The sequence below is a fragment of the Equus quagga genome, chromosome 13, assembly GCF_021613505.1.
Source record: "Equus quagga isolate Etosha38 chromosome 13, UCLA_HA_Equagga_1.0, whole genome shotgun sequence".
Lineage (NCBI taxonomy): Eukaryota > Metazoa > Chordata > Mammalia > Perissodactyla > Equidae > Equus > Equus quagga.
The window spans coordinates 73,586,197-73,613,909 of NC_060279.1; the positions used below are offsets into that span (position 1 = coordinate 73,586,197).

Below are 27,713 nucleotides of genomic sequence, written 5' to 3' on the forward strand. Positions count from 1 at the left end.
CGCAGAAGACTGAAAACACATGCACCAAGTATTCGTCTTTTAAAAAATTTAAAACACCAAGAAGAACAAAATAGAGATAAGAGCCAAGTGAATGAAACGCAAAACAAAGAGAATAAAAGACCAATTAAATAAACTCTGCCTGCTTAATAAAGGAACAGAATAAGACCAAAAACCTATAGGAGTAAATATTGAAAAGGAGACTGGACCCCAAATAATGAGAAGATAAATAAATTTGAAAAAGTAGGGCAAATGGATGATCACCTTGAAGAATGTAAATGGGCTAAAATTGTTTAAAGATGCAGTGGAAAACTTCGAGACAAAAAGTCTTATAGAACACACTGGAAGGATGACAGAACACCTATCAGATAAAACTGGTATCAGATCTAGATGGTTTTCTACCTGGATTTAAAGAACATAATTCCAGTTTTAATCCACTGAAGTCAATAGAAAAATCGAAATGCTTCACTTAATGTCTTGAAACTATGTAACTTTCATAACAAGACTGGAGAAAGATAATATTCCTCTGGCTCCTGCCCCCCACTAGTCCTAGATCAATGCCACTTCTGAATACAGATGTTAAAATTCTTTTAAAAAATTAGCAAGTCATTTCCACCTATTTACTAGAATAAAAATATATTAACTAAGTAGTTATTCCAATAATGCAAGGATGGTTTAACACTGGCACAGTTAGCAACACATTTAGTGAGAAAAAGCATAAATGTAACCCAATGAAATAACTAGTATAAATTGTAGTAAGGAGATAAAATTATTTATATTCATAAATTATGGTTATGTATTAAAAAAAAACAGAAAGACTCCAATTTTAAGGAGACTGATTTTTGTTTATTTGTCTTATTAAGTTTAACCACTTTCTCTATTCCAGAAATGACAGTTGGAAATGTGGGGTGAGAGTCAGCGACAGACGGAAAATCTCATTCATGATATTGACAAAAACTATAACACATTAGGAGTAATTTAAATAAGAAAGGTTACAGGGCTTTTATAAGGAAAAGTATAAAATCTGCTGGAAGACACAAGACAAGAAGTAGGAATATGTACCAACCCTTCCAAAATTAATGTTTGGTTGGAATCAGTATATAGTATATATATAAAACACACACAGACAGATGGGAATACAGATGTAAGTGTGTGTTTGCATTGGTTACTATACATACATACTCTAGCTCTGTCTGCTGAGAGAACCTAGAACCAATGACACTCCGCTAGCAATGAGCACATCTAAGCACCCAGATCTTGCTTTCTAAATATCATTCTCCAATAAAAGAAATCAGAGCTCTTTATTCAAGTGATTGATTCAAGAACTGAGACGGATAAAATGAGCCTGGAGTAACCTGAAGTTCTGGTAAGTGAAGAAGTGCTGGAAAAGCATGGGGACACACCACATGGGCATAGGAGCCAAACCCAAAGAGCTCGCAATGGCCAAAGGTAGAGCAATTTGAATAACAAAATAAATAAGGGTGATATTGGACTATAAGCCACAGAATTCATGTGTCCATAAATGAATAAATAACTAAATGAGAGAGAAGAGAGAGCTCTTTCTTATAAAAGAATTCCAATTAATAAATGTTGAAGGAATGAGGGAAATAGAAAGTCACCATTGGAAACCTCAGTAAAAATTGCTGTAGGTAAGATCTATGAATGGGTGCTAAAGTTAGTGAGTGAAAGTTAGAGGAGAAATGAGATGTTTGCATAATCTCAAAGTATCTTTCTCCAAGAAATTTATTAATTGAAAAGAGAAAAATGGCAGCTCTACGGTGGATGAACCTGGCAGACACTGTCTTAACCAAATGATCAACATTACCACCAGTAATAAGACGTGTCGCTATCATGTACCTCCTGAGGACGGTACATTACTTCTGTGGCATTCTTGCCAAAGCTGCATAATCTCAAACAAATCACGAGAAAACATCAGACAAACCCAGATTGTGGGACATTATACAAAATTACTGACCAGTACTCTTCAAAAGTACCAAGGTCATAAAAGGTAAGGGAGGACTGAGGAAACGTCAGAGATTGGAGGAGACTAAAGAGACACAGCAACTAAGTGCAGGTGGGATCCTGGACCAGGAAAAGAACATGGGTGGAAAAAGCAGTGAAAACCGAATAAAAGCTGCCCTTTAGTTAATAACATTGCACCAATGTTTTGGTCATTGTGCAAGGGGTTAAAGAAGATACAAGGGTTTGAAGCAGGAATAATAATAAAATCACAACGTAAACGTGAATTGATATAACCCCAAATTGACATATCTCCAAGGAGAAGATAAGCATGTTTGGGGAAAGTCGCCAGGTCTTTCTCTCTGAAGATAACCCCTCAAAACTGAAAAATCAAGAACTTGCAGTTTAGGCATTCTCTTTTTTAGAAACACTGATAAGGATGGAGAAGTGGTATGTACCGGAGTGAAGATCTGAGTAGGAGAGACAAGATGGGACCCTGGGACCAGCAGGAGAGAAGGCGTGGGATATGGGACAGGGGCCCAGGATGGGCAGTTTACCCATGCAGTTTCTTCTGTATTCTGTATGAAACAAGAGGCCAGGTCGTCAGCTGAGACTGAGGAGGCTTGAGGGGAGCGGAAGTGTGAAACAGTCATCTTAAAAGAGTGGGAAAAAGAATTTCTTAGCAAAATATGGGATTGTATTGCTTAATGTGCTTCTATAACATATGTGTTAAGTATGCATTAATGTTTTATTTCGGATTTTTGCACTGGTGTTCCCTGAGAGTCCGGTCGGTAGTTTTCGGTCAGGTTTCGTTATGGTGGCTTCATTAAAATTGCTTGGCAGCCTTCCGTCTTGCCCAGGCTGTGGCACATTTTGGGTAGGGTCGGAGTTAACTGCTACCTACGTATAACAGATGTTCAAGACAGCTTTTGTGAACCTTTCTGGGCCTGGTTGTAAGAACCTTCTCCTTTTCTTCTAGGATAAAATTAGTCTCTTCAATTTCTTTTTCTCTTATGGGATAATTTTCCCTAATAGGAAATACATCTGTATGTATCTATAATATATATTTTTGAGCCTCAAGATCTTTATAATAAATAAATACACAAGTGTTCATTCTTTTCATGGTCATCTTGGTTTTTTCTTTCACAGGTTCCTTCCATTTCTTCTTGTCTAGCTGTATGCCTCTTCGTATGTCTTATTTGACTGTTTGGGCTTTCACATTTTCCTAGATTAGGTTACATAATGGATTATCTACTTTTTCCCCACAAAACAATTCAGCTCTTGCATTTACTTTATATTTTTATTTTTTGGGTTTTTCATTCAACCATTTCTATGTTTCTCTTTCCTGATTCAGTCTGCTTTTCTCAGGCTTCTGTTCTTTTTTTAACTGCTTGTTTTTGGGTACGTCATTTATTTCATTCCATCTTTTGTGTGCTAATGCGAGGGGACTGAAAGCTGTGCACAGATAGATGGTCTACGGCTGGGAGGGTTTCACTTTTCTTCAGAAAAAAGACTCGGCCCAGGACGCATCGGGCCAGTGGTCAGCTGTTTGCTCGAGGGGTTGGGAGAAAAGCAGACACAGCCGCGCAGCCAGGACACAGGCTGGAATGAGAACCTAGAGCCCCGAGCCATCACCCTAACGCTTGGCCGACCCTGCCCTTGGGAGTCCCCCATTTAGAACTTTCAGAGGACCAGATTCCAACATACAGATTCCAGGAGGAAAGACTCTTCCCATGCACAATGAGCTTGCACATTACAATTTTAAAGCACTCCAGAAAATAATGCTAATACAGCTAACAAATGTAAAAGCAAGAGCATTCACTCCAGTGAATCCGAAAATAACTTTGAAATAATTTTTTCCTTCTGCTGGGAAAGATTTGCCTTGAGCTAACATCCGTTGCCAATCTTCCTCTTTTTTTTTTTTTCCTCCCCAAAGCCCCATCACATAGCTGTGATGCATAGCGGTGAGCATTCTAGTTGTAGGTCCCTCTACTTCCTCTATATGAGCCACTACCACAGCATGGCTGCTGACAGATGAGTGGTGTGGTTCTGTGCCCAGGAACTGAACCCAGGCCACTGAACTGGAGCATGCTGAATTTTAACCACTAAGCCATCAGGGCTGCCTCTGAAATAATTTTTTTTTGGTGAGGAAGATTGGCCCTGAGCTAACATCTGTTGCCAATCTTCACCTTTTTGCACAAATAAGACTGTCCCTGAGCTAACATCTGTGCCAGCCTTCCTCTGTTTTGTATCTGGGATGCTGCCATAGCATGGCTTGATGAGTGGTGCATAGGTCCATGCCCAGGATCTGAACTTGTGAACCCTGGGCCCACCAAAGCAGGATGTGCAAACTTAACCACTAGCTGTCCCCAATAAAGAGAGAACCCAATGAGTAACATGCATTTTAAAAAGAACAACCCTTCTTACTATTAATCAAGAACATGTAGGAATGAAGGGACTAATCAGAAATCCTGGAAATACAATTTGAAAAATCTTGGAGAAAATTGCTTTAAAGCTTAGTAAGTGGGAAATTCCAGAAAGGATACAGTTAAGGAAAGAATTGGTAAATGTGAAGGTTATGTTGGGGAATTTACTTTGAACCCAGCAAGACAAGATAAAAAATCTGAAGAATTATTTTAAAAAAGGAGAGTAGAATGAGAAACTCCAACATAAAACATTTGAACTATTGATGGCGAGAATTTTCCAGCATTGAAGAGACGTGAGTCCTCCAACTATAAACACAGCAGTATAAGTAAGTATAGATTCCTATTGAATCGGCAGAATACCAGGAGAAAGAGAAAATTATGAAAGAGAAAAGACAGGTTACCTTCAAAGAATTGATGAATGACAGTAAGACTATAGCGGTAGCAGCCTGGAGACCAAGGGGCATCTTCAGAATGCTTGAGACACACAGCTGTGAGCTAGATGTCCTGCAATCCTAATAACTGTCATTCAAGAGCAGGGGCAAAATGAAGGCATTTGCAGACATACAAAGACAGATAATTTAGTACTAATAAACCTTTGCAAAGTTATAAAATATAAAACTGTTATATAATACTATATGTAATGCTAAGGACTAAATTAGGTAACATAGTTATAAGTGAAAAGAGACCGTTTATAGTATAGTGTTAAGACTTAAATGGGGTTTTTGTTTTGTTTTGCTTTGTTTGTTACAGGGAGGGAAGTTGTCTCCTTGAGGAAGGGCATAAATTTAAGCGGAATCATTGTTGCCTCTCCCCATGCCTCTCTCAGTACATTCCATTCATCACCAGGGACTGTCCATTTTACCTCCGCTCCTTGTGCGAAGACAAACATCTTTTTACTCCTTTGCACCTTTGCAAGCGGCCAGAATAACCTTTACCATCGCCCTCCCCACTCTCCAAAGTCAGAATTCCGCCTGTTATCCTGGGGGATGTCCATGATGTTTTGTTAGGTCATTAAGGTGGAAAGGAAAATTTGCAGAGCAAGGTACAGTCTGAGGCCATTTTTTGTAAAAATAAATGACAGAAGAGGCCCATTTGTGTATCTTGATGAATGTTTCTGTAGCACCGAAGTCTCTCACTTGAACTGCTGTACCGGTAGGAGCAGCCAGTAGACTTACCTCCCAAGTAGCCGTCCTTTCCACAGTAGTCAGGGATCTTTTAAAAACATCAGAGAGCTGAGATGTCGTCATCCTCCTCCCACACTGAAACCCAGACTCCTTACCTACGAGGGTTTTTTCTTCTTGGCATAATAGAGGAAATATTTTGGCTCAGACAACTGCAAAGCTTAGGGATGGGGCTTGTTTCAGTTATGGCTGGATCCAGGTGCTCACTCAGTGGCTCTGTTTCCTCTCCTCTGGCTTCATTCCCAACTTTCTCTATATGCTAGCAGAGGGGCCACCAGCAGCTGGAAACGTTCATCCCTCTTTCAGCTGATCCCCAAGAAAAGAAACTATCTTTTCCAAAGAGCACCAGCCAAAGCCCCAGGGAGGCCTCGATGTGGCCTGGCCTGGGTGCTGATGGTGGGGAAGTGAAACGTCATTACTGGCTAGAACTGAGTCACATGCCCATCTCTGGGGGTGAAACCTATGATACCTTGACTTTTTTTTGGTTGATAACAGCTTTATTGAGATATGAGTCATACACCTACCTTCCACTTCACTGATTTAAAGTGTACAATCAATGGTTTTTAGTATGTTCACAGAGCTGTGCAACCATCGCCATGATCAATTTTAGAGGATTTCATCACCCCTAAAAGAAACTTCCTGCTCATTAGCCATCACCACTCCTCCCACCCCAGACAACCACTAATCTACTTTCTGTCTCTGTGAATTTGCCTGTTCTGGACATTTCATATAAATGGAATTGTATAGTACGTGGTCTTCTGGAACTGGCTTCTTTCACTTAGTATAATGTTTTCAAGGTTCATCCATGTTCTGGCACGTTACCTGGCCTTTGAAGGCCCTTAGAAGATCTTGAATGATCTGCTGGCTCCTGCCCTCCTTTGTGTCCTCATATTAGGCGGCTCTGTCCCTCCTCTGCTGTGTTCCACTTTACGCACATAGCTGCTCAGAGCCTTTGCATTCAGATGAGGGTGACACAGACAATAAGAAACCAGATTCAGATGAAGAAATGGGACCAGTGGGCAATGCACTTATTTCAGTGTTTCACGATAAAGCCACATGGTGAAAAACAAAGGTTTTTGTAAACTGCTTTCTTCCAATAGAACAAATAATTGCAAGTTTTATCTTGTTAAAATAGGCCCTGGATTTTCTGGGATAATCGCAGTTGCAAAACTTCTGCCCCGTGCTCCCTTCAGTCACGCTCCTCAGATGCCATGTCCCACATTCTGGTTTGGAAGGTGTCACCACACGCTTGTTCTCTCCCCTCCTCTCTAGGAGAGCGAAGAGGAACTCTACTCCTCCTGTCGCCAGCTGCGGAGGCGGCAGGAAGAGCTGAACAACCAGCTCTTTCTGTACGACACACACCAGAACTTGCGCAATGCCAACCGGGATGCCCTCGTTAAAGAGTTCAACGTCAACGAGAACCAGCTCCAGCTGTACCAGGAGAAGTGCAACCGGAGGTAGGTCAGCCCTTCCCCCCACTGCAAATCCTCTGGGTCGTGCTTCTCTAAGCCCAGTGACCTTGGGCACCTGTGGCTGGGCTTCAGGAAAGCCCCCTGCCTTGCTATCTTTAGAAATCCTTTACTGATACCCTTGACTCTCATCCTCTTTGCTTTATAAATTAACTTAGAGTAACGTCTTAAACATCTGCAGCTTCCCCGGTAGAACTGTCATCGCTGGAAAGACTGTTCAGTATCATAGTGAAAGTAAACGATGACCACTAGCTTTCCCCAAGAATGGGCTAGCCCAGTGGTTCTAAATCAGGGCAGAGTCCACCACACAAGGGCTGCTTCTGGTTGTCCTACGGACATGGAGTGGCGGGGCGGGCAGCCAGAGATGCCTGGTGTCCTAGAATGTGCCAGAGAGTCCTGCGCAACACAGAATTATTCCAAAGAAAATGCCCATTGCAGCCTCTAGTGGGACACGTGGTGCTGAGCGCCTTATCCCTATTATCCTCATTTCATCTTCACTTCAGCCTACAGAGTAGCAATGACCCCAGTGCAATAACCAGTGGGGAAACTGAGACTCAGAGAGGTTAAATGTCTTGCCAGGAGCACACCTCTCCGACTCTCAGCCCTGTACCTTCCAGCCATGAATGGCCTGCAGAAGTGTAGACAGAGAAATGGTACAGAGTTCAGCCCAAGGCCCGTGTCTTAGCCCAGTAGGTGATGATGAAATCTCTTTTATTTCAGGTTAAGAGAGAAGAGAGTGAGCAACAGCAAGTTTTACTCCTAGAAGCCAGGGTGCGTGTGTTGTGTGTAAGGGGTTGTGTGTGAGTGTGTGTGTGTGTGTTTGCATGTAGCAGAATGTGCTGTACTCGGACCCTGGGAACATGCTCATCTGTGATGTCATCGTCTCTTCAAACGTGCCGTCAAGATGACATTTCTAAACAAGGCCCAGTTGACGTGAGCTGGGGTGATTTCCTGCTAATTTTTTCATCTTGGACAGTTTCTTAACTTATAATTTTCTATAGAGAATCCCAAAAACATGCTCATTGTTTTTGGCCTCTCATGTTCCAAACCTCATTGAATAAAAGCAATGAAAAGTGTCCGTCAGTTAACCCCTCTGTGCCTGACCTTACACTGAGCAGGCTTCCTTTTCCGGCCTCTAAAGATGTAGGTAGTTGATTTCCACGGAAGATGAGCTGGAAATGTAAGGAACTAATTCAGTAGATTCTGAAAAGGATTTTAACTAAAAGGCAAATGATTCCACAATTAAGGCCATCGGATTTCACCAAGGCCCAAAGGGGAGCCCTGCCCCAGACAGCCACATCTGCCCAGCTTCCCTGCCCCAGGCCAGCAGGCTCAGTTCAATGCACTTTAACTACTACCAGCTGGCTAGCTGGCTAGACCGATCTCCTGCATGGACCTGCTGCAGTACATGAGTACATGGAATCTGTTCCTTAAGACAATTTCCAGTTAATGACAGAGACTTACTTTGTGACTGGAGTTATTGGGGGTGGGAGATGGAAATCTTAGAGCCTCTTTGATTTAAAAAGCCTGTTAGAAACCAGAGACCCACTGAAGGCTCGGCCAGCTTCTTGCTCCCCCCTGCTCTGCCTGCTCGTGAGCCGGCTGCGTGACCACTGGGCAGGCTCTGGGTCTGCAGCTCCTCATCCCCACGGACAACAGGTCGTTCACTGATTAAACGAGGTGATGAAAGTTAGGCTCCATCGGGGACTCTCTCTGGATTACCAGTCTTCTGGAGCAGCAAGCTAAGCCTTATGGCTTAAGCATTAGAAAGCTACAGAAAATCCCAGCTGCGGCCGTCCCCAGAGGGGCAAAGCCACCTGGGACGAGATGACACTCCTCTGCATCTTGAGAGGCAATTTAATGATTTGTACAGTTTGATGATTGAACAGGGCTTTTTAAAGATAAGGATAGTGTTGGGGTGGGGCGAGTGGTCAGTAGAGACACAGCGTGCTCGGGAGAAATCGAGAACCAGCTTATGGGGAAAAAGATGGAACTGTGAACAAGATTGTGCTGGGGAGGAACAAACTGGCGGTAAGACTGGTGGCTTCCCTTAGATGCAACAGGGTCCTGGAAACGCACTCAGCGCTCCCCTTGTTGTCCTGGGCTCAGCCTGCATGTCTAGCTGAAGACTCCATTAAAACCAGCCTGTCCGAGCCAAAGACCTTCTCCCTTCATTCCACAAAAATTTATTGAGCAAAACCATATGTCAAGCACTGTGCTGAGGTCTAGGGGTACAAGGGTAAAAAAATTGTTTTCTTAAGGGGGAAAAAAAAGCTGTGGTTACTGGTCTTATGGAACATAGCCAGGTGCTTCTAAAAGAAATGCATTTTACCTTCCCGAAAGCCAGGAGTATAGGTGACAGCAGTGTGACCAACGTGGGGCTGTTTTGTGCCATCGTTTTAGTTAGTCCTTGAACTGGGAGTTTCTGTTGTATTTGGCAGCCAGCCACAGAGAGGAGAATATTCCTGATGGTAGCAAATGTTGAAAGCAGCTTTTGGGAAAGGTTGGATGGAAAAGGTACCGAGCTGAATGCCACAGGGAAGGAATTCTCAGACTCTGTAGCCAGTGCCCCATTAGCCGTTGGCCAGGTAGCCTAATGATTGCACCTCCACCCCTACTCCCAAGCCCTTTTGGCTCCATTATTACCTTGACCCAGTAGAGCTCAGTTGTTGCTGCTACCTTGTAACACCCATACCTAGCCACACCCAGGCAAAGAAAGAGCAGGTGGCGGGGTTGTACTATAAATGGTGCTGGGAAGAACCTTCTCTCTCAAACTGTCTCCTCCTCCTAGGTGCTATAGTAACTCAAATCCACCATTGGAGAGTATTTGCTTTGGTTCCTCCATTCTCCCCTTAATAGAGTAACACATGAATCTGATTCTCGGTGGTGGTAGGAATTCTCTCAGGAAGGACACTGAGAGGGAAAGTGAAAGGCATAGATGACGTTATTGCTCTTCCCAGAGTCTGCCCGGATGCCACGTCACCTGAGTATAAAATATCTAGCCGAGATTGTGGTTTAACAGTCATATAATAACAACAGTCAATTCAAGTCAAGTAGAACAGAGATAAGAACATTCTAAAAGATGGCAGCGGCGTTGATGGGTCAGAACCATGATTGCATATGTGTTAAGGTGTTGTCATTCACCATTTCCCTAAGTGTATTATATGGAATATCAGTTAGTACATGGAAAAATAAGGGGGGGAGGCTGGTTTGATCACTTGAGTGTGGGAAATTTAGGTTATACAAAGTTACATAATTCCTCTAGGGTTAGACTCAGATGTTCTCATGTGCATGGTGAAGAGCGGTATGGAATATCACCTTTCCCAAATTTGCTCTCAAAACCCTTTTGCCAAGGACTGTCTCATGGCACTAGCATACAGTGGAACATGTCTGAGGACCTGCTGTTTTGTTAAGAAGGCAGCCAGGCAACACAAGCTAATAGTTTATATATTTTTTGACGTAGTTAAAAAAAAGTCTAAACTTGGGCCACCAGGGCCAATGGTCTTTAAACTGGGCCAGCCTCGCTCCTCGGGGTGTCCCATGCTCTCCTGGGAATGCACAGACTCCAGTTCTTTCAGGGGATCAGTTTTCAGATCCCTATCTTCCTATTGTACTCTTTCTTAAGACTCTTCTGCCTGAGAAAGCGCCCTTTTCTCCCTTAGAAAAGAGAACATCTCTTTCCCCATTCAGTCTCGCTGTAGAGCATAACTCAAGGTGTGAAATTCAAAATAAGGGTGTTGAGAAGGTGAAAGCTTCGTAACCACAAGGTGCAAATCCTTTTGGTAGATTGATGGTTTCCGGTTCTTTGCTTTCAACAAAATTGAAGGAACACCCCAGATTTCTGAGTAGGTTAGCATGTAACTCCAGAGGAGTTGGAAGAATTCAGTTATCCCACTATCAGAAGACTCCTCCTGCCTGTCTGCTTATCTGTCTGAACAAGGGTTATCAACATCTCCATACATAAAATTTAAAAGGAGAATAGAATTGATGCTACACTGTGGCCATTCTAACAAAGATGATAACAATCTACAGGTGGATGAAATAATTGGGGGAGGAGCCTTTCTCATCTCATTAAATGATACATTGCCAATGAAATTTTTTATGTTTAACAATTTATTTAAATGTGCACTATGTTTTTGATCAAGCTCAATCCAGAAGAAAATTTTAAATACGGAGAGCCTTATGATTACAGGATATTATGTAATTTTATTACAGATACACAAGCAAGAAAAAGGCCAAAAATAATTAGGCTAAAATTTTGAGGGGGAAGTAGAAGAAAGATACAAATTCAAGGAGTAAAAGGAAAAATGTGGCATTTCCTACTATTACAAATTGCTTTGTTCATGTAATTTCTGAAAAGATGATAGTGCCAGCAAATAAATACTCTGTTTAGAGCCTCTTGGCTAAATGTAAAAAAGAATGTAGCAATTTTATATAAAGATGCAATGTCTACAATTTGCCAGCACTTATATCCTTTGCAACTATGACAACAAATTTTAGACATCAATTTAGAAATGTGCAAGGGGATACACAAATTTTCAAAATTCACTAAGAGGAATCTGAGCATAAAATTTTAAGATTGCTGATCTCGGGCCACTAAAGTTGTATTTGAAAGCACAAAGGATGGCTAAAATGGGCCTTAATCCTTTTAAATTTTAAAAGAAAAGTAACAACTTTCAACTTGCGTGACAGTTTTATTGGCGGCAACCCTAAGAGTCATATTCTAGCCAACGGAAAGTTAATAATTAGATTAAGAAATATGCAGAATCATAACATTGCCATTTGAAAACTACTCAATGATTTGTCTCAGGTTTTTAATTTTCAAAATATTTTCATCTTGAAGAGCCAGATTCCACAGTGATCTTGTCTCGGAAATTTCCACATTTCTTATTCTTCATTAGGCTTTAAAAGGCTGCACTTGTAAACTTGTGTTTCATTATTAAAGCTTAATTTATTTTTTATATGAATAGCGTGTGCTTGTGTGTACATAGAGAATTATGTGAATGAGTCACACAAATGTTGGCTGTTAATGTGAAAATTAAACGGCTGTATTGCATTTTTAAAAAATAAAAATTTGATCAGAATGAATGCAGCAATCTGCCCAGGACTGTTTTTTTAAAGCTATTTACTTTTTTTGGTCCCACATAAAACAATAAATACTTCAGCCGTGAGGTAGGTACAGTGACAATTCTTTTTTTTAAGTGTTTTTCTATCCTATTAAGCTTTTCTCTAGGTTACAAGGCTGTCTTACTTTCAGCAAAAACTCACGCTATGTAGAAACCCAAGATTATAAAATTAATCTCTGACCTTTAATTTGTCAATCTTTAGAAGAATGTTTGGTGCTAGAGGAGCAGTGAGGTTATTATAAACTCCTGTATTTCTCAGCTGAGTGGTGGGGCATGCTGTGAATCACTGAATTTTCTTGCCAACAATCCCCATTGCTCAGGAAGCCATGTTGTGTATCATATGACTGTCCCACCCCCAACCGTCAGCCACTGATGATTGGGTCAGTCACCCTCGTCCAAAAATTTAAGACCCTGCATTAGAAGATGAACTGGGAGTTGTAAAAAGCAAAGAAGGAATTAGAACTGCTAAAAAAATCCTTTTTTTAAAATGGATAAAATCATAACTCTCCTAAAGATATAAAATGAGCACATGTCAAAAAATTTATTTAGCTTGTTAACAAGGGGACCAGAAGATTGTTAGAACTGGTTCAAAGGAGAATTCAAAGAAGATTATCTGTATAGGCTATCAGCTGTCCACATTATCTGATTCTACCTTTCGTTGAATAATTCAGATGATTCTTATCCGCAGAAATGCAGATTGTGTCCAGTGGAGTTTGGATTGTTCATTGCCCCGAGGATATTGACCAGTTTTGCCAGTTTTGTATCTATTAAGCAAATTTATTTGGGTGTCACGGATGGACATGAAATCTGATCCCTACGTTACACCACACGCGAAAAGCAGGTCTAGTTAGGTTATAGATCAAAATGTAAAGGAGAAAATGGTGGCATTTTTAGAAGGTATTCACAACCTTGGAACAGGGAAAACTTGCTTAAAGCAAACAGCAAAGGAAGACTTCTAAATTAGACTCCACTAAAGTTCACAATTGGTGTTTGTCAAAAGAGACAATTAGAAGAGTGAAAAGGCAAGCCAGAGGGTGGAAGAAGATATTTGCGATGATGTAGGTGACAAAGACCCTCAGTCACGTAGAAGTCCCTCTCTCCAGGCCAACAAGCACCTCGCATGAGCGTATCCAGATGGTGGGAAGTGTATGAAAAGGTGCTCCCTCATTATTCATAAGAGAAGAGGCAAATTAAACCCACAATGAGATACCACTGCACACTTCTTAGAGTGGCAAAAACTAAAGCCGAATAATTCAACCAACAGTTGGCAAGAAGGTAGGGCAAGTGGCATGCTGGTTGTGTAAACTGGCACAAAACTACACTGTAGCATGACTGACACTCTCTACTGAGGTTAACCATATGCACGTACTATGACCCAGCAATTCCATTCGTAAATATGTACTCATAGAAACGCATACATATGTGCACCAAGACATTGTGGGGACCTGAAATTGGCCACCCCAAGATATGTCTCTTTGGCATCAGGATTATTTGAGGCTGATTGCTTTTGATAAACTGGGACAGGGAGGGAGGCTCTGAGGAATAGAACTTGCCCTTTGTTAGGACACCTTTACATTTGTAAGGTAAATCTCTATCTGTAAAAGGTGCCTCCCTCTCTGTACCAGGAAGAAGAAGGGAGATGACCTTCTCTCTAGAAACTCTTAATCAATATCAAAGGCAAGAACTTAAATCTGCATTTTATTGTGCTTGTCTGGTAACCTCCTGTAACTGACTTCCCTCCCCCTCCCAACGTTGGCATTTCTTTAAGGATTAAGCATCTTTCCTTAGGCTAGGAACTGATTGCTGCGCTCACCTGTAGACCGCCCAGCTCCAGACAATAGACTTGCCTTCTGCTACGCCCTCCGAGATAGCAGACCACTACCTGCTGTGTCCATCAAGCGCTGTGCCGACAGGGCAATCTTGTGACTATTGTGGGAGGGACATTTCAATCACACGTGAAACACCCTGTTTGGGGGTATATAACCACTCTGTGCACCCCACTTCTTCGGTGCCCTTTCTTCCTTTGGGAAGAAAGGCCCCGGGCCATGGTTCCTCATAAAGCTTTGTTTAATTTTCTCTTGCTATTCTGTCTCATGTGAATTTAATTCATTCTCCGGCCAGACGAACCCACATTTGGGAAGAGGAAACGTCTTCCTCCCCTACAACATGTACAATCGTGCTTACAGTACTATTATTCACAATAGGCAAAAACGGAAGAGTTCTACCAACTGTCTATGGCAGAATGGGTAAATTGTGTTTATACAATGGAGTATATACAGGCATGACAAATAACTGAGCTCTAACAACATGGATGGATCTCACAACCATAAGTTGGGTGTAAGAAGCTACACACACACAAATGTAGTGAAGGAAAAAATAGGACAATATAAATTAGCAGAAGGACATATAGGAAAATGTCAGATATTTGTAAGATGGAATATGTAATGTGAAATGGAATGGCACACAGTGCATATACACAACATGGATACACTTCAATTGTTTGAGGAAAGCAAAATGCAGAACAATGCATACCCAGTGATGCTGTTTATATGTATTTTTAAAAGTACATACAAAACAATATTGCTTGTCACTGAAATACACATAGATAGGTAAAAGTATAAAAATGGGCTGGAAGGAACTGTTCAAAGTCAAGACAAAGACTGAGCCAGTGGGGAAGGCAGAAGCAATGTGACTGAGAGGGAAAGGTAGTTTTAGCTCTGTTGTTTCTTTTTTAAGTACTGAAAGTGTCACGTGCTTGGCACAAATGTAAACGCAGGCTTACCAAAAAGGGATACAGGCATATTCAAGCTTCTTGTCCATCGGTGAACACCTAAACAGAAAAATAAGTAGTAATGAAAAATAAATGAGGCAGAGGGAGGAGTGAGAGAAGGGGAATCAGAGGCAGGGAGAGAGGCAGACGGAGGCTGGGACTGAGAGAAATAGGACGGAAGGTTAGCAGTTAATAATTCTGGTAGTGAGAAAATGCCCTTATATCATTCTTTCCATTTTCCTATTTTTTTAAAATTTCATTTTCAAAAAAAGGAAAGGAAGTTATAAAAAAAGATGTACCAGGCAAATTCTAATAAGAAGAAAGCTGGTGTAGCATGTTAATATCAGACAAATTACAATGGTAGCTACCACTAAGAAGGGCAACGATGATAAGAACTTTGCCGGAACAAACTGCAATAGACACAAACTTTCGTGCTTCTGACAACGCAGCTCTGACAAGCATAGGGCAGACTGGAAAAGAAAATCAACAAGTTCGCAATTACAGTTAGAGGCTAAGAGTCCTCTTTCAGGAAATTACAGATTCGGGGGACACAACAAAGGACACAGAGGATCTGAACAACACAAGTCACAAGTTTGATCAAATGTACACATAGGCTCCTACAAACACACACTGAACTTTGAACCCAGAGAATACACATTCAGTTCAAGCAAAGTATACATTTACAAATATTGACTGTACACCAAGCCACAGCGGGGAGCAGGGTGAACAATTTTAATTGCTCTGCTCCAAGTCCAAACTCACTGCTGCGTGTAAGTCACAAACATAAAGATATCCCCTAAGGCTCCTTACACTTGAAAACTTTAAAACATATTTATAAAATAGTTTTTGGGTTAAAGGGAAGGGACAAAACTGCTCAAGAAAAGAAAAATAGAGCTTTAAGTGCATTTATTCTAAAATAAGAAAAAGTGAAAATAAATGAGCTAAACTTTTAACTCAGAAGCTAGAAAAAACTCAAAAGTAAAAAAAGAAATTAAATTCATGAAACAGAGAAGTAAAATCTAACAAAATTGATAGAATTGTTCTTTGAAAAAGACTAATAAAATAGGTAAATTAAGAAAAAAAGGAAAGAAAGCACAAATGAATAGTTCCCGGAGTAAAAAAAAAAAAAAAAGAAAAGAAAGAAAGAAAAGAGCATTCATAAGTATAGAGGAGATTAAAAAAGAAGATTATGCTTCACGTATTAAGCTATCTGGGAGTCTAGACAACGTAGGCAATATTTATAGGAAAATAAAAATGACTGAATGTTGAGTCACTAGAAATCTGACTGATCCAATTGCAATCAAAGAAACAGAAATAGTGGCCAAAGGTCTGCCTCCCAGGTGGCATCAACTTCTACCAAACGAACATTCAAGAAAAAGGAACATTTTTTTATTGCGTTAAAAAACACCCTCAAAAAATTTGAAGTGTACAGTACAGTACTGTTAACTATAAGCACAATGTTGTGCAGCAGATCTCTAGAAATTTCTCATCTTGCAGGACTGAAACTTTATACCCATTGAACAACTCCTCATTACCCCCTACCTCAGCCCCTGGCAAACACGCTTCCGCTTTCGGCTTCAGTGAATTTGACTGGAGACCGCATGTAAGTAGAATCAGACGGGATTCGTTGTCTGTGACTGGTTTCCTTCACTTAGCATAATGTCCTCAAGGTTAATGCATATGACAGGATTTCCTTTTTTATGGCTGGATGATACTCCACTGTGTGTATAGACCCTATTTTCTTTATCTCTTCATCTGTCTATGGATATTTAGATTGTTCCCACATCTTGACTGTGGTGAATAATGCTGCAATGAACATGAAAGTGCAGATATCTCTTTGAGATTCCGATTTTAATTCTTTTGGATAAATACCCAGAAGTGAGATTGCTGGATCATATGGTAGTTATATTTTTAATTTTTTGAAGAACCTCCATACTATTTGCCATAGTGGCCTCACCATCTTACATTCCATCACCAGTCCATAAGAGTTCTAATTTCTCCACACTCTTGCCAACGCTGGTTATTTTCTGTGGGTTTTTTTCGTTCGTTTGTTTTTTAAAATGGCTATCCCAACAGGAGTGAGGTGCTATCTCCTTGTGGTTTTGATTTGCATTTCCCTGATAATTAGTAATCTTGATCAACTTTTCATGTACTGTTGGCCATCTGTATGTCTTCTTTGAAGGATGTCTGTTGAAGTCCGTTGCCCATTTTAAAATCAGGTTGTTTTTTTGCTATTGAGTTGTAGGAGTTTCTTATTTTGTATGTCAACCCCTTATCAGATGTATAGTTTGTAAATATCTTCTCCCATTCCATAGGTTGTCTTTTCATTCTGTTTGTTTCCTTTGCTATGCAGAAGCTTTTTAGTTTGACGTACCCTGTCTTGTCTATTTTTCCTTTTGCTGCCTTTGTTTTTGGTGTCATATCCAAGAAATCATTGCCAAGACTAATGTCATAAAGCTTTTGCCCTCTGTTTTCTTCTGGGAGTTTCACAGTGTCAGGTCTTACGTTGAAATCTTTAATCCATTTAGAGTTGATTTTTGTGTATAGTGTAAGATAAGGATCCAATTTCATTCTTTTGCCCGTGGAAATCCAGTTTGCCCAAAACCATTTGTTGAAGAGACTATTCTTTCCCCATTGTGTATTCTTGGCTCCCTTGTCAAAGATCAGCTTCCTGTATATGCGTGGATTCATTTCTGGGCTTTCTCTTCTATTCAGTTGATCTATATGGCTGTTTTTATGTCAATACCGTATGCTTTGATTACTATAGTTTTTAAATATATTTTGAAATCAGAAAATGTGAGCTTTGTTCTTCTTTTTCAAGATTGTTTTGGCTTTTTGGGGTCCTTTGTGGTTCCATATGAATTATAGGATTTTTTTCTACTTCACAATACCAGAAATAGGAACCTTAAGTTGCTTAGAATAGACCTCAGAAAAAAATGTTCAAGACCTGATTATAGAAAACTATGAAACTTTGGAAAAGGGAACAAAAAATAAATGGAGAGATGTACTATGTTTGTGAAGGAAACAACTCAAAACTGTGTATGTCAATTATCTCTAAATTAAACTATAATATTAAAGCAAATCTAGTAAAAAAAAAACCCTCAAGATTTTCACAGAATTTTATAAGCTGATTCTAAAAGTTACATGGATAATGTGTATAAATAGCCTGGCAATTTTGAAAAGCAATCAGAAGGGGACATAGGTCCCAGCAAATATAAAAGATCTTATAAATCCTTAATAATTGAAACTGTGTTATCTTCACAGTGAAAGATATAAATAGATTGACTGGAGAAAGAGGTGAGAGAAAAACAGGGAGATGGGGGGGGAGGGAAAGAAAGGGGGGGAGGGAAAGAAAGTGGGGGAAGGAGAGAGAGCACTTGAATTTAGCCGAAGGACGAATTACCCAATTATACTGAGACAATTGCTCATTTAGAAAATACCAAGTTAGAACTTTACGTCATTCACAAAACTAAATACCAGATAAAGAAGGTAAAAGACAGAACTTTAAAATTGTTAAAATGTTCAACATCTTTTTTCTTCAGAATGGGACTCTCAAATATCAAAAGAAACAACAACCAAGAAGATGGATTAATTTGACGTCAAAAAGTACTGAAACAAAGTTAAAAGGCTAGCGCTCTAGAAACTATCCATGTCCTCTGTGATGGCAGATATCATGTAGAATACATCCTACAAATCCATACAAAGAAGGTGGGCAAACCAACAGGTAAGTGGGAAAAACACAGGACCATGTAATTCACCTGAGAGGAAATCCAAAGGCCTAACAAGCATCTGATGAGATTCTATCTTTAGTAGTAATCACAGAAATGTAAATTTAAAAAAATGATACATCATTTTTTACTCATCAGTTTGGCAAAACTTTAGATGTGAGAAAGTTCTGCCAATGTTGTGAGGGACCTAGGAACTCTGGAGGGAGGGTAAATTCGTACAGCCATTTTGGAAGGCAAATGAACAGTGTGGCCAGCCTAACCCCCACCCATGATCCCACCCCCCTCACCACCCTCCAGTGCTGGTCTAGGGGCAGCTCCGGGTCTCAGTTCTGGCCAATGGGTGTAAGAAGAAATCACTGAGTGGGCTTTCAGGAAGGCTGTTTAAGAGGCGCAGGGGCAGCTGGCATTTCCCTTTCACCTTCTCTTTTCTTCTTGCCTGTAATGATGCCTAGAAGTGCACCCACCTTCTCCGGACCACGAGATGAGAATCGTTAGAATGAGGTCTAACAGTGTGGAAAGATGGAGCCTGGTCCCTGATATCACCACCCCAGACCTGCTGACCTCTGGACTCCTTGTTACATGAAAACAACAAACCCCCGTTTCTTCAAGCTACTCTGAGGTCATTTTTTAAATGAGCAATTGAATGCATGTCTGATACAGTTGAACCTATTAAAACTTCCATTCTACTTCCAAGTGTCTCCTGTCGAGACTCACTTGCATGTGTATCCAAGGGGATGTGTAGGAGAGCATTCACGGCTGTGCCATTTCTAAAGTGAGATAGTAGAATAAACTGAATAAACACCACCAAGGAAATGGCTGTATCAGCGGTGCGGCATTTACGCGATGGCATACTGGGCAGCTGTTGAAAAGAATTAGGTGTATCTACCTTATTTGATGGCCATAAATAAGACACATTTCATGCCATTGTTGTATCAAAAAGTATCACACATCCAGTGGCTGAAGGCCACTGAGCTCACATGCTGAGGTTTCTCCCTTGGAGCCGGGTTACTACAGCCCAGTGTGTGTGCCCAGGGTGGGCACCAGAAAGGCAGTCCGGGAAGCAGACCTCTCAGCTCCCAGACTTTACTCTGGAGGTAGATGAGTCATGCCAGTGGCTTTGGGGGATTGGCAGGGAGGTGGCAATGTAGTGCTACCAGAGGAAGGTGGACAACACGAGTTAGGAAAGTCCTGAATGTGCGCAGAGAACAAGAGCTCTTCCCACATCTGGGGAGTTACCGGCTTCTGGAGCAGCCTGGGGTGGGCACGGGGCCAGCAGTTCCACCTGCTCTGAACACTTCTGTTCCTAACTGGGCTGGCCCGAGCAGGATGTGTCTTATTGTTTCCCAAGTTTGAGGCAATGGAATGACTAGAATAGTAATCGTAATATCAAGGACAATGCATTGTTTGAAGCCATCATTATTATCGTGAGGAAGAGTGTCCCTGAGCTAACATCTGTGCCAATCTTCCTCTATTTTGTATGTGGGATGCTGTCACAGCATGGCTTGATGAGTGGTGTGTAGGTCCGTGCCCAGGATCTGAACCTGCAAACCCGGGCCACTTAAGCAGAGAGTGCAAACTTAACCACTATGCCACCAGGAGGCCCCATGAAGCTATTATCGACTCTACTGCTAACACAGTGATGGCCAACTAGAAGGAGAATTACCAAGACTCAGGCAGTGCAGAAGACTTTTCAGGTTTTCAGAAAATGAAGAGTAAAATATTTACGATGCATTTTACAAATACTTTTTGACTTACGTTGCTATATTTACCGAAATATCAAGTTCCATTGAATTCTTGAAATGTTTTTCTTGTTGCTTGAATTCTGTGGTATTCTGTGAAATAGTTTCTTTTACTGCATTCACAAGGTTGCTACTGGAATTCTTTCAAGTGTATCATTGGGCTGCATAGTTTGTACCAATATTTACTGAAATATTTATTTTTCTACATGCACAATGGCTACTGGCAGAGGAATTTATTCAAATGTGTTATCGTTTGCTACATGGCTCTGGCAGCTTTTACTGATATTTGCTTTATTTTGCATGTACTGCAGAGGAATTCCTTCAAATATATTTTACAGTGTGGCTTTCTTTTTTAGTTACCAGCATTCAGTCAAATGCCGTGTGCCAGATTACCTTCTCTTCCACCAGCCGGTGTGTTTCCTGCTAGCTACATAAAAGGATCATTGACAGAAACATACATACAAAATTTTTGTTAGCTAGGTAATTTTATACTGACATTTCAGTGTGGTAGAATAGTGCTGCATACTCAGAATTTAAGATTTACTGCTGGATTTTAGTATACATGTACAAATGACATTTTTCCCCTCAGAATCACTCACAATAACTTCTAATACGTATATTATGGAGAAAATACCTAATTCTTTACATAATTGTAATATCTTGTATCTAGAATGACCACACAATTTATTATACAAAATGGGACACATTTAAGAGTGAAAGGGGACACTATTAAAAACTAGGATGGGACTACAGGCATTAAATTGGAACCGTCCTAGGCAACCTGGGTCATACAGTCACCTTATTTATACACCTGTACACCTCCTATGACAGCAAATGAGGAATGTATACTAATGTCAGTAGGTCATCAGGATGTATTATTTAGTGAGAAACACAAGTGGCAGAAGGAAATGTGAGGCAGGAGAAAATAGTATGGAGAAAAATGGACACTACGGCCTTATTTTCTGTACAAATATACACATATACAGAAATTGGGGCATTTTGGTAAAGGGTTTTTTGACTTTATATCCAGTGTTTTTACAAGGAAAATGTATTCACGCACTATTGGTATAATTACTTTTAAAACTAAAAAGAAGTACTCAGAGTGTGTTGACTGATATGTTATTTTGAGTTGTTTTTTAGCCCAGCATGGTTTAAAGCCAAGACACACTGTTGCAAGTGTTTAAATACATAAAAATTTAAAGCAGAGTGGGCACAGATTAACATTTTTTTCTCTGGCATAGTGTAATCTACTCTGCAACTTCAAAAAAAGACCTCTCATTTTCTGTTTAGAGCTCAAAACATCATCGCATTGAGGTACTTAAAACCACAGTAAACAAACTAGCACCTGTTATGTAGCACCATCATTATCTGAACATGCAGTTCTTCTTCTCAAAAGCTGGGCCTACGTTGCTCATCACTTACTGAGCATTCCACTTGAAGGCCTCAAACCCAACCAGCACGTCTTGCATCTATTCCTGTACCCCACCAGCTCCGGCTCCAAACCCTTCTGCCTCTCCCAGCAGAAGCACTATTAATTAAGGATCTATGTGCATAGTGCTTTGCAGGTTACAAAAGGGCCTCCACGCCATTTGATCCACACAAGCTCCCCCGTGAGATGATGAGGGAATGCTTTATCTCCTCTTTACACGTGAGGCATGGATTTGCCCAAAGTCTCATTGCAAATAAGAGATGGATCCTGCTAAAGGCCTAAGGCAGTGCAAGCAAATGCATGTGCCCCTTGAGCACTGAGGGGCCAAGATCACCCACCACCAAAGAATTCTTTTCCACTTGGGCCAAAGGTCTAAGGTCTTCCCAGTGCTTAGACAAACCTCTGCTTTGAAGTGCTTTGAAAAAAGTCCACCTTTCTGTAGGAGAATTTAAACATATAAGGCATCTCTACGAGTTGGGCTTTGCATTTTCCTTTCCTTTGGCAGATTTTTATTAAGCCCATGCTCCACGCCTGGAATGGTGTAAGAGACTATAGGGGAGGCAGATATCCATCAGCAGAGAGGAACGCTTGGGCTCTGCTCTCAAGATACCGATTTAGAATGCAACTTGGGGAGGGGCGATGAGGACACGTGTAATATGACTAACGTCACACTGTGATTAGATGCAAAAACGAACCAACTATTCTTGGAGGATGTCCTATGGGTTATTAGGGCTCTAACATGCCGTATTCCTTACTTTAAATGAATAGGATTCCAGCAGATTAACTGTCCTAGACACACACACACGCCCCACCACACCCACATTCACATGGTAAAACAATGCTTTGCTTGTTGATGTAAATTGATACGAGTTTGTACAGCAAAAGTCGCTATGCACAGTTACATGTTTTTTGCAATAAATAAAATAGTTTATTTTAATTGTAATTATAGTCTGGGTGACATTTGGCCTTGAATAGTGTTGTGCTAAAATGATAAAGCCACCACAGACATGGTAGTCAAGAGTTTGGTGTCTGGATGCAAGTGGACGTGGCTCAAATCAAGCTTCCCCACTTCCTAGCGACTAGTGACCTTGGGTAAGATGCTCTACATTCCTAGACCCCCATTTCCTCACATGTAAACCAGAGATAATAAATGTACCTACTTCTTAAAGTCATTGAGAGAACTAAATGAGCTTAAGAAATAGCGAAAGCCTTACACAGAGGAAACGTTCAACAAATCGCGTAATTAACTATTAAGAATGATCATCTGTGAGTAACTTGGTTAACGAGGGTGGCAGGTTAATATCCATCATTATCCCAGTGTTGAATACACCCAGAAGCAAAATCTCCTGTGAAAGTTACTGGACCACAACTCAGCGGGGGTGTTGTAGTTGCCCCAGCAACAGAGCAGCTAAGGCCTCCTCACAGCTGGGCAGTTTCAGAACTATATCCGCTATTCAGGACACTAGCTCCGAGGGACGGTTAGGAGCACAAGACTCATCCTCATAACAAAATTTAAAAATATAGATATTGGTAAGAAAGTATTTTACTTTCAGATCTGTAATAAGGCCCCCCTGGAGGACTGGAGAAAAAGACATCTAGAATATTTGCCAGGATTAAATTCCTACATCCTAGTAATGAGGAATTTTTTAATTACTTGCATGTTTCAACCAGCTCTGCTAGAAATAAACGTTGCAAATTACTGCAGATAAACCCCTTGCTGGATGAAAGACACTTGCCCGGGTCACTTTGCTCCGTGTAATTTTGTAGTGAGCTAGATTTCCCCTCAGTCATAATTACCTGAGTTTGAAAACAAAGGTATCTCTCTTGGTGTGCATGAGTTCTTAAATACAGACAGGTTACATTGTATGACTCTGCACAGCTTAGAGATGCTGTGGTTTCACTGGCTCCATTTCTGGTTAGATTTGCAATAGCAAATGGCTGTCTTGGGCTAAAAGATCAGGTAACGAGGCCCAACCAGATGGGTCCCAAAAGGCACCGTTTGGCCAAAGGAAGCAGCTTCCCTGTGGGCTGGAGAAGCCAGCACTGATATGTGGCAATGATTGCCAGTCAACAAACAACAACTGGGCCTGCAGAGAGGAGGAGGCAGGAGGCCACCTGAACCTAAGGTTCTTTTGTGAGGCCCACCTCCCTCTTTCATTCAGCAGAAGTGTGCTGAACACCTGCTCTAGCAAAGCACTGGGAGGGGAAGAGCAATGGCGAATTCAGGAGCCTCTCATTGAGCATCTTGCAAAGGGAGCACGGATTTGGTATCAGGCAGCATTTTTCACCTCCTGGTTGGAAGATCAGAAACACCTGGAGGGCAGATTCTTACCCCATGCAGACCTTCTGAGTCAGAACTGCCAGGGGATGAATTTGGAGTCTGCCTATATATTCTTATTGTGGTCAAGTAGACATAACATAAGGAGTTCTGAAATCGTTGGTTCTGATTCTTTTTTCCCCGGTTTGGGGGTTGTTTTGGCAAAAGGACTGCCTCCTAGAGCTTCCCACTCTGCTGTTCTGCATGACGTCACTCCTGTGGAGTCCATATTTTCTTTTTTTTAAATAAAAATTGTATATATTTAAGATGTACAACATGATTTGATAGACAAAGTGAAATGATTACTATAGCCAAGCTAATTAACAAGGTAATTACCCTCACATAGTTAATTACTTGCATGCTCTAGAAATAAATAAATCTAGAGCTCTAATATATGGCATGATGACTATAGTTAATAACACTCTATTGTATTGAATAGTGGCGTCTGTATTTTTAACTTGGGCCTCCAGGGTTCTTATTTTCAGGTTTAAAGGAAAGGATAACTGGGATATAAGAGCTGTAATCTCAGATGAGATCACCTGGCTGATAAGTGCATTCAGCCAATCAACAAGCATTTATTGGGCAGACGAAGGGATTGTTCTGTGTTCTCTGGACATAGAAGTTGACAAAACAGACATAGTCCCTGCCTTCATAGGATGCTAAAATTTTGGGGAACAAATCACTTTGTCAAACAATTTTATCATCTTAGAACAAGAGAGTTTGAACTAGACCGCGTAGTGTCTTGGGGGCAACCCAAATATACATGATTCTAGAAAAGGAAATTAGTCCGATTCTGGGAGAACTCTAGCAAGTGTTAAGTTGCCCCAGGGGCTAAGAAAGGCTCCTTTTTTGTAAGGAAGGGGGCACCCAGGTAAACAGAGAGTGAGTGCCTTGGGAAACCACAGAGTATTTTCACCTGTGCCCAGGAGTGGACTGTGGAGACTATAAGCCAAGACCTTTTCCACTTCATGGAGAAAAACCCAACTCAAGAGACTTTAAGCAGAAAAGAAAAGGTACTGAGTGAGACTCATGTTACAGGATGACCCAGAATGACGTTAGGCTTGGGCATGGCTGGGTGTGAGAGCCCCAGTGATGTCTTCAAGGACCTTCTCCCATTTCTTGGCTCTGCTGTACTTAACTCACAGCTGGAGCCAGGAGCCCAAACAACATTTTCAGAACTCAGTCTCTCCTTCTGGGTAGGAGAGTCCACGGCAGCCCCAAAGACTATCCTCCCAATGAAGCAACGCTAGGAGAAAGAGTTTCTCCAAACAGCTCCCAGAGAAAAGTTGAAAGATGCTGATTGGCCCACCTTGGCCCAATGACTGATGTCAGAAGAATGGCAGTCTTCTGATTGGCCAGATTTTGCAGGTGGAGCTCAAACTCATGGAAGGGCTGGAAATGGGTTTCTCTCATCAAAAAGGAGAGTGCAGTGTCATTCTCCAAAGCAAGGGATGCTAGCAAACTGACAATTTTAATAAGGCATGAACTGCTGGTGTTGGCCAGCTAACACGAGGTCATTAGCCCCAGGGTGCATAGCTGAGTTGGGGCTGGAAGTAGAATCCTGCTTCTTCCACCCTGTCTGTAAGGCCAAGCGAACTGCTGGGCATTTGGAAAAGAATACTAGGTAGGAAATGCCCCCACAATTGTTAGCAAACTGATTAAAACTACACCAAAGCAATACTGGCTTTCTTATAATGACCATGTTAGGTGATTTAGGAAAATAAAACTTTTTCTTGAAAAGAATCTCTAGGCCTACTTGGTAGGCTTGAGAAATACTATAGCCTAGATTATCTGCTGCCAGAATGAGTCATTTGGACCACCAGTAACTGCTGCTGCTCTTAAGGGGGCACCATCTGCCAGAACAGCACTAAGGAGATCAAGTATTTTGATATAAGAAATTTTTATATGTTGAAGTACATAGGGAAGCCATTTCAATTTGAACTTGATTTGGCCTGAATTTTGTTTGAGCCAAAGAAGGCTGACTTACAGCCTGTCAAACATACATTGTACATCTGCTTTAATCATTAGCCTAAAGAATGTCCTCTTTGAAGACAAAAATAAATGCCTCCCTTCTTATGATGCCAGTAGTCTTTTGAAGATAGGTCTCCCTTCCTGTGACACCAGGGTCATGTTGACCCGCTGGGTATGTGCTAATCTGTAACAAAATATCTCCTCGAACCCTTGAAAGAATGTACCCCTGTCATGCTTGATGTATGTCTCTTTGTTTGGAAATGGTATATAACTGTACTGAACATCACACTTCTCCAGGGCGCTTTCTTCCCTTGCGAAGGCTGTGACTCCTGGGTTATAGTCCTCAGTTTAAATAAACTCTCTCCTCTTCTTTTGCAATAGAATGATTACTGATTATTTGCGTCAACAATTTCAACAGGCCTGCTGGGCCCCTCTTCCTTTCTGCAGACATGGGCAGCTTTGGCATTACCTTTGGGTTCAACCACAGTGTTCTTTGTCGTATAGCACGATCATTCCACAGGCTTCTGGATAACTGCCCTTTACTCCTTGGAAGCAGTGGTTGGGGTGGCCGTGCTGGGTGGCTTATGCCCAGGTGCCTAGGAGCACCCCATATGCACAGGCATGAGCATCGTTTCATAGCTTTATGCAGGTTGGGGGATTCAATGAAAGGTTGAGGGAAGGTGAGGGCAGCTGGGAACCCTAGAACTAATGGAATTCCTTAACTGCCGTATCTTCTGACCTTAGAAAGCAAAGGAGTCACTCTTCAGATAACAGACTGAGTAAATTGGTCAGTTTTCAGCTGCGACATGGAGGGAGGACAAGTAGGTTTCCACTCTGCCCACATCCTTTCCCCTTCTCTCAACATCTCACAGCGTTTAATATTTCCACCCTATCACATGCAGAATGCCCTCACTTATTTACTAGACCTCATCTAGTCTTGACTTAGTTAACATGCAATTCTAGAAGGCTGGCTATTTTTCCAAGTCTTCGACAGATTAGAAACAGTAAATTATGTGGGCACCAGAAAGGGGAATTCACCCTTAGAGGAAAAACAGCAATCATTTAACAAATACTTATTGAACTCCTGTTTTGTGCTAGGCGTTAGGGTTACAGCAGTAAGCAAGACAAAATCCTGCCTTCATGGAGCTTATAGGCACTAGGCGAATAATTACACAAACTATTACAGTTGTGATACAGGCTATAAAAGAACAGCAGAGTGCTGTGAGAGCTTACAGCAGGAGGACCAGACCTAAATTGTTGGGATCACGGAAGGCCTCCAAGAAGAGACGTAAGCTGAGACATGAAATAAACACTGTACAGGCCAAAAAGGGGCAAGAGGTACAAGAAGCTTGGAACCCAGGACACTGCAAGAAGCCAGTGTCGTTTGGGCAAAGAGGGCAGTGTGGTGTGGGAGGAGTATGCCATGATAGGCAGGGGCCAGACCAAGCAAAGCCTCTTGGGTTACATTAAGGATTCTCAACCTAAACATGGACCGAGTTTGGAGCAGGGAAGCAACGTAGATTTACATCTTTATAGGATCGCTCTGCTTGGCAAGTGGAGAATGGATTGAAGGCAGGCAGGAATGGATGTAGGTGGAAGAA

The 27,713-nt window shown here is 41.3% G+C and overlaps 1 protein-coding gene across 1 annotated transcript in view; it reads left to right on the plus strand.

Moving 5' to 3' along the window:
• PLCG2 (phospholipase C gamma 2) overlaps window positions 1-8,108 on the plus strand; it is a 144,504-nt gene extending 136,396 nt beyond the window's left edge. Inside the window, exons 32-33 of the mRNA XM_046682466.1 lie at window positions 6,836-7,020; window positions 7,753-8,108. Of these exons, the coding sequence (XP_046538422.1) occupies window positions 6,836-7,020; window positions 7,753-7,795 (228 nt within the window). The 3' untranslated portion in view covers window positions 7,796-8,108. The remainder of the gene's footprint in view (window positions 1-6,835; window positions 7,021-7,752) is intronic.
• The last annotated feature ends 19,605 nt before the right edge of the window (window positions 8,109-27,713 follow it).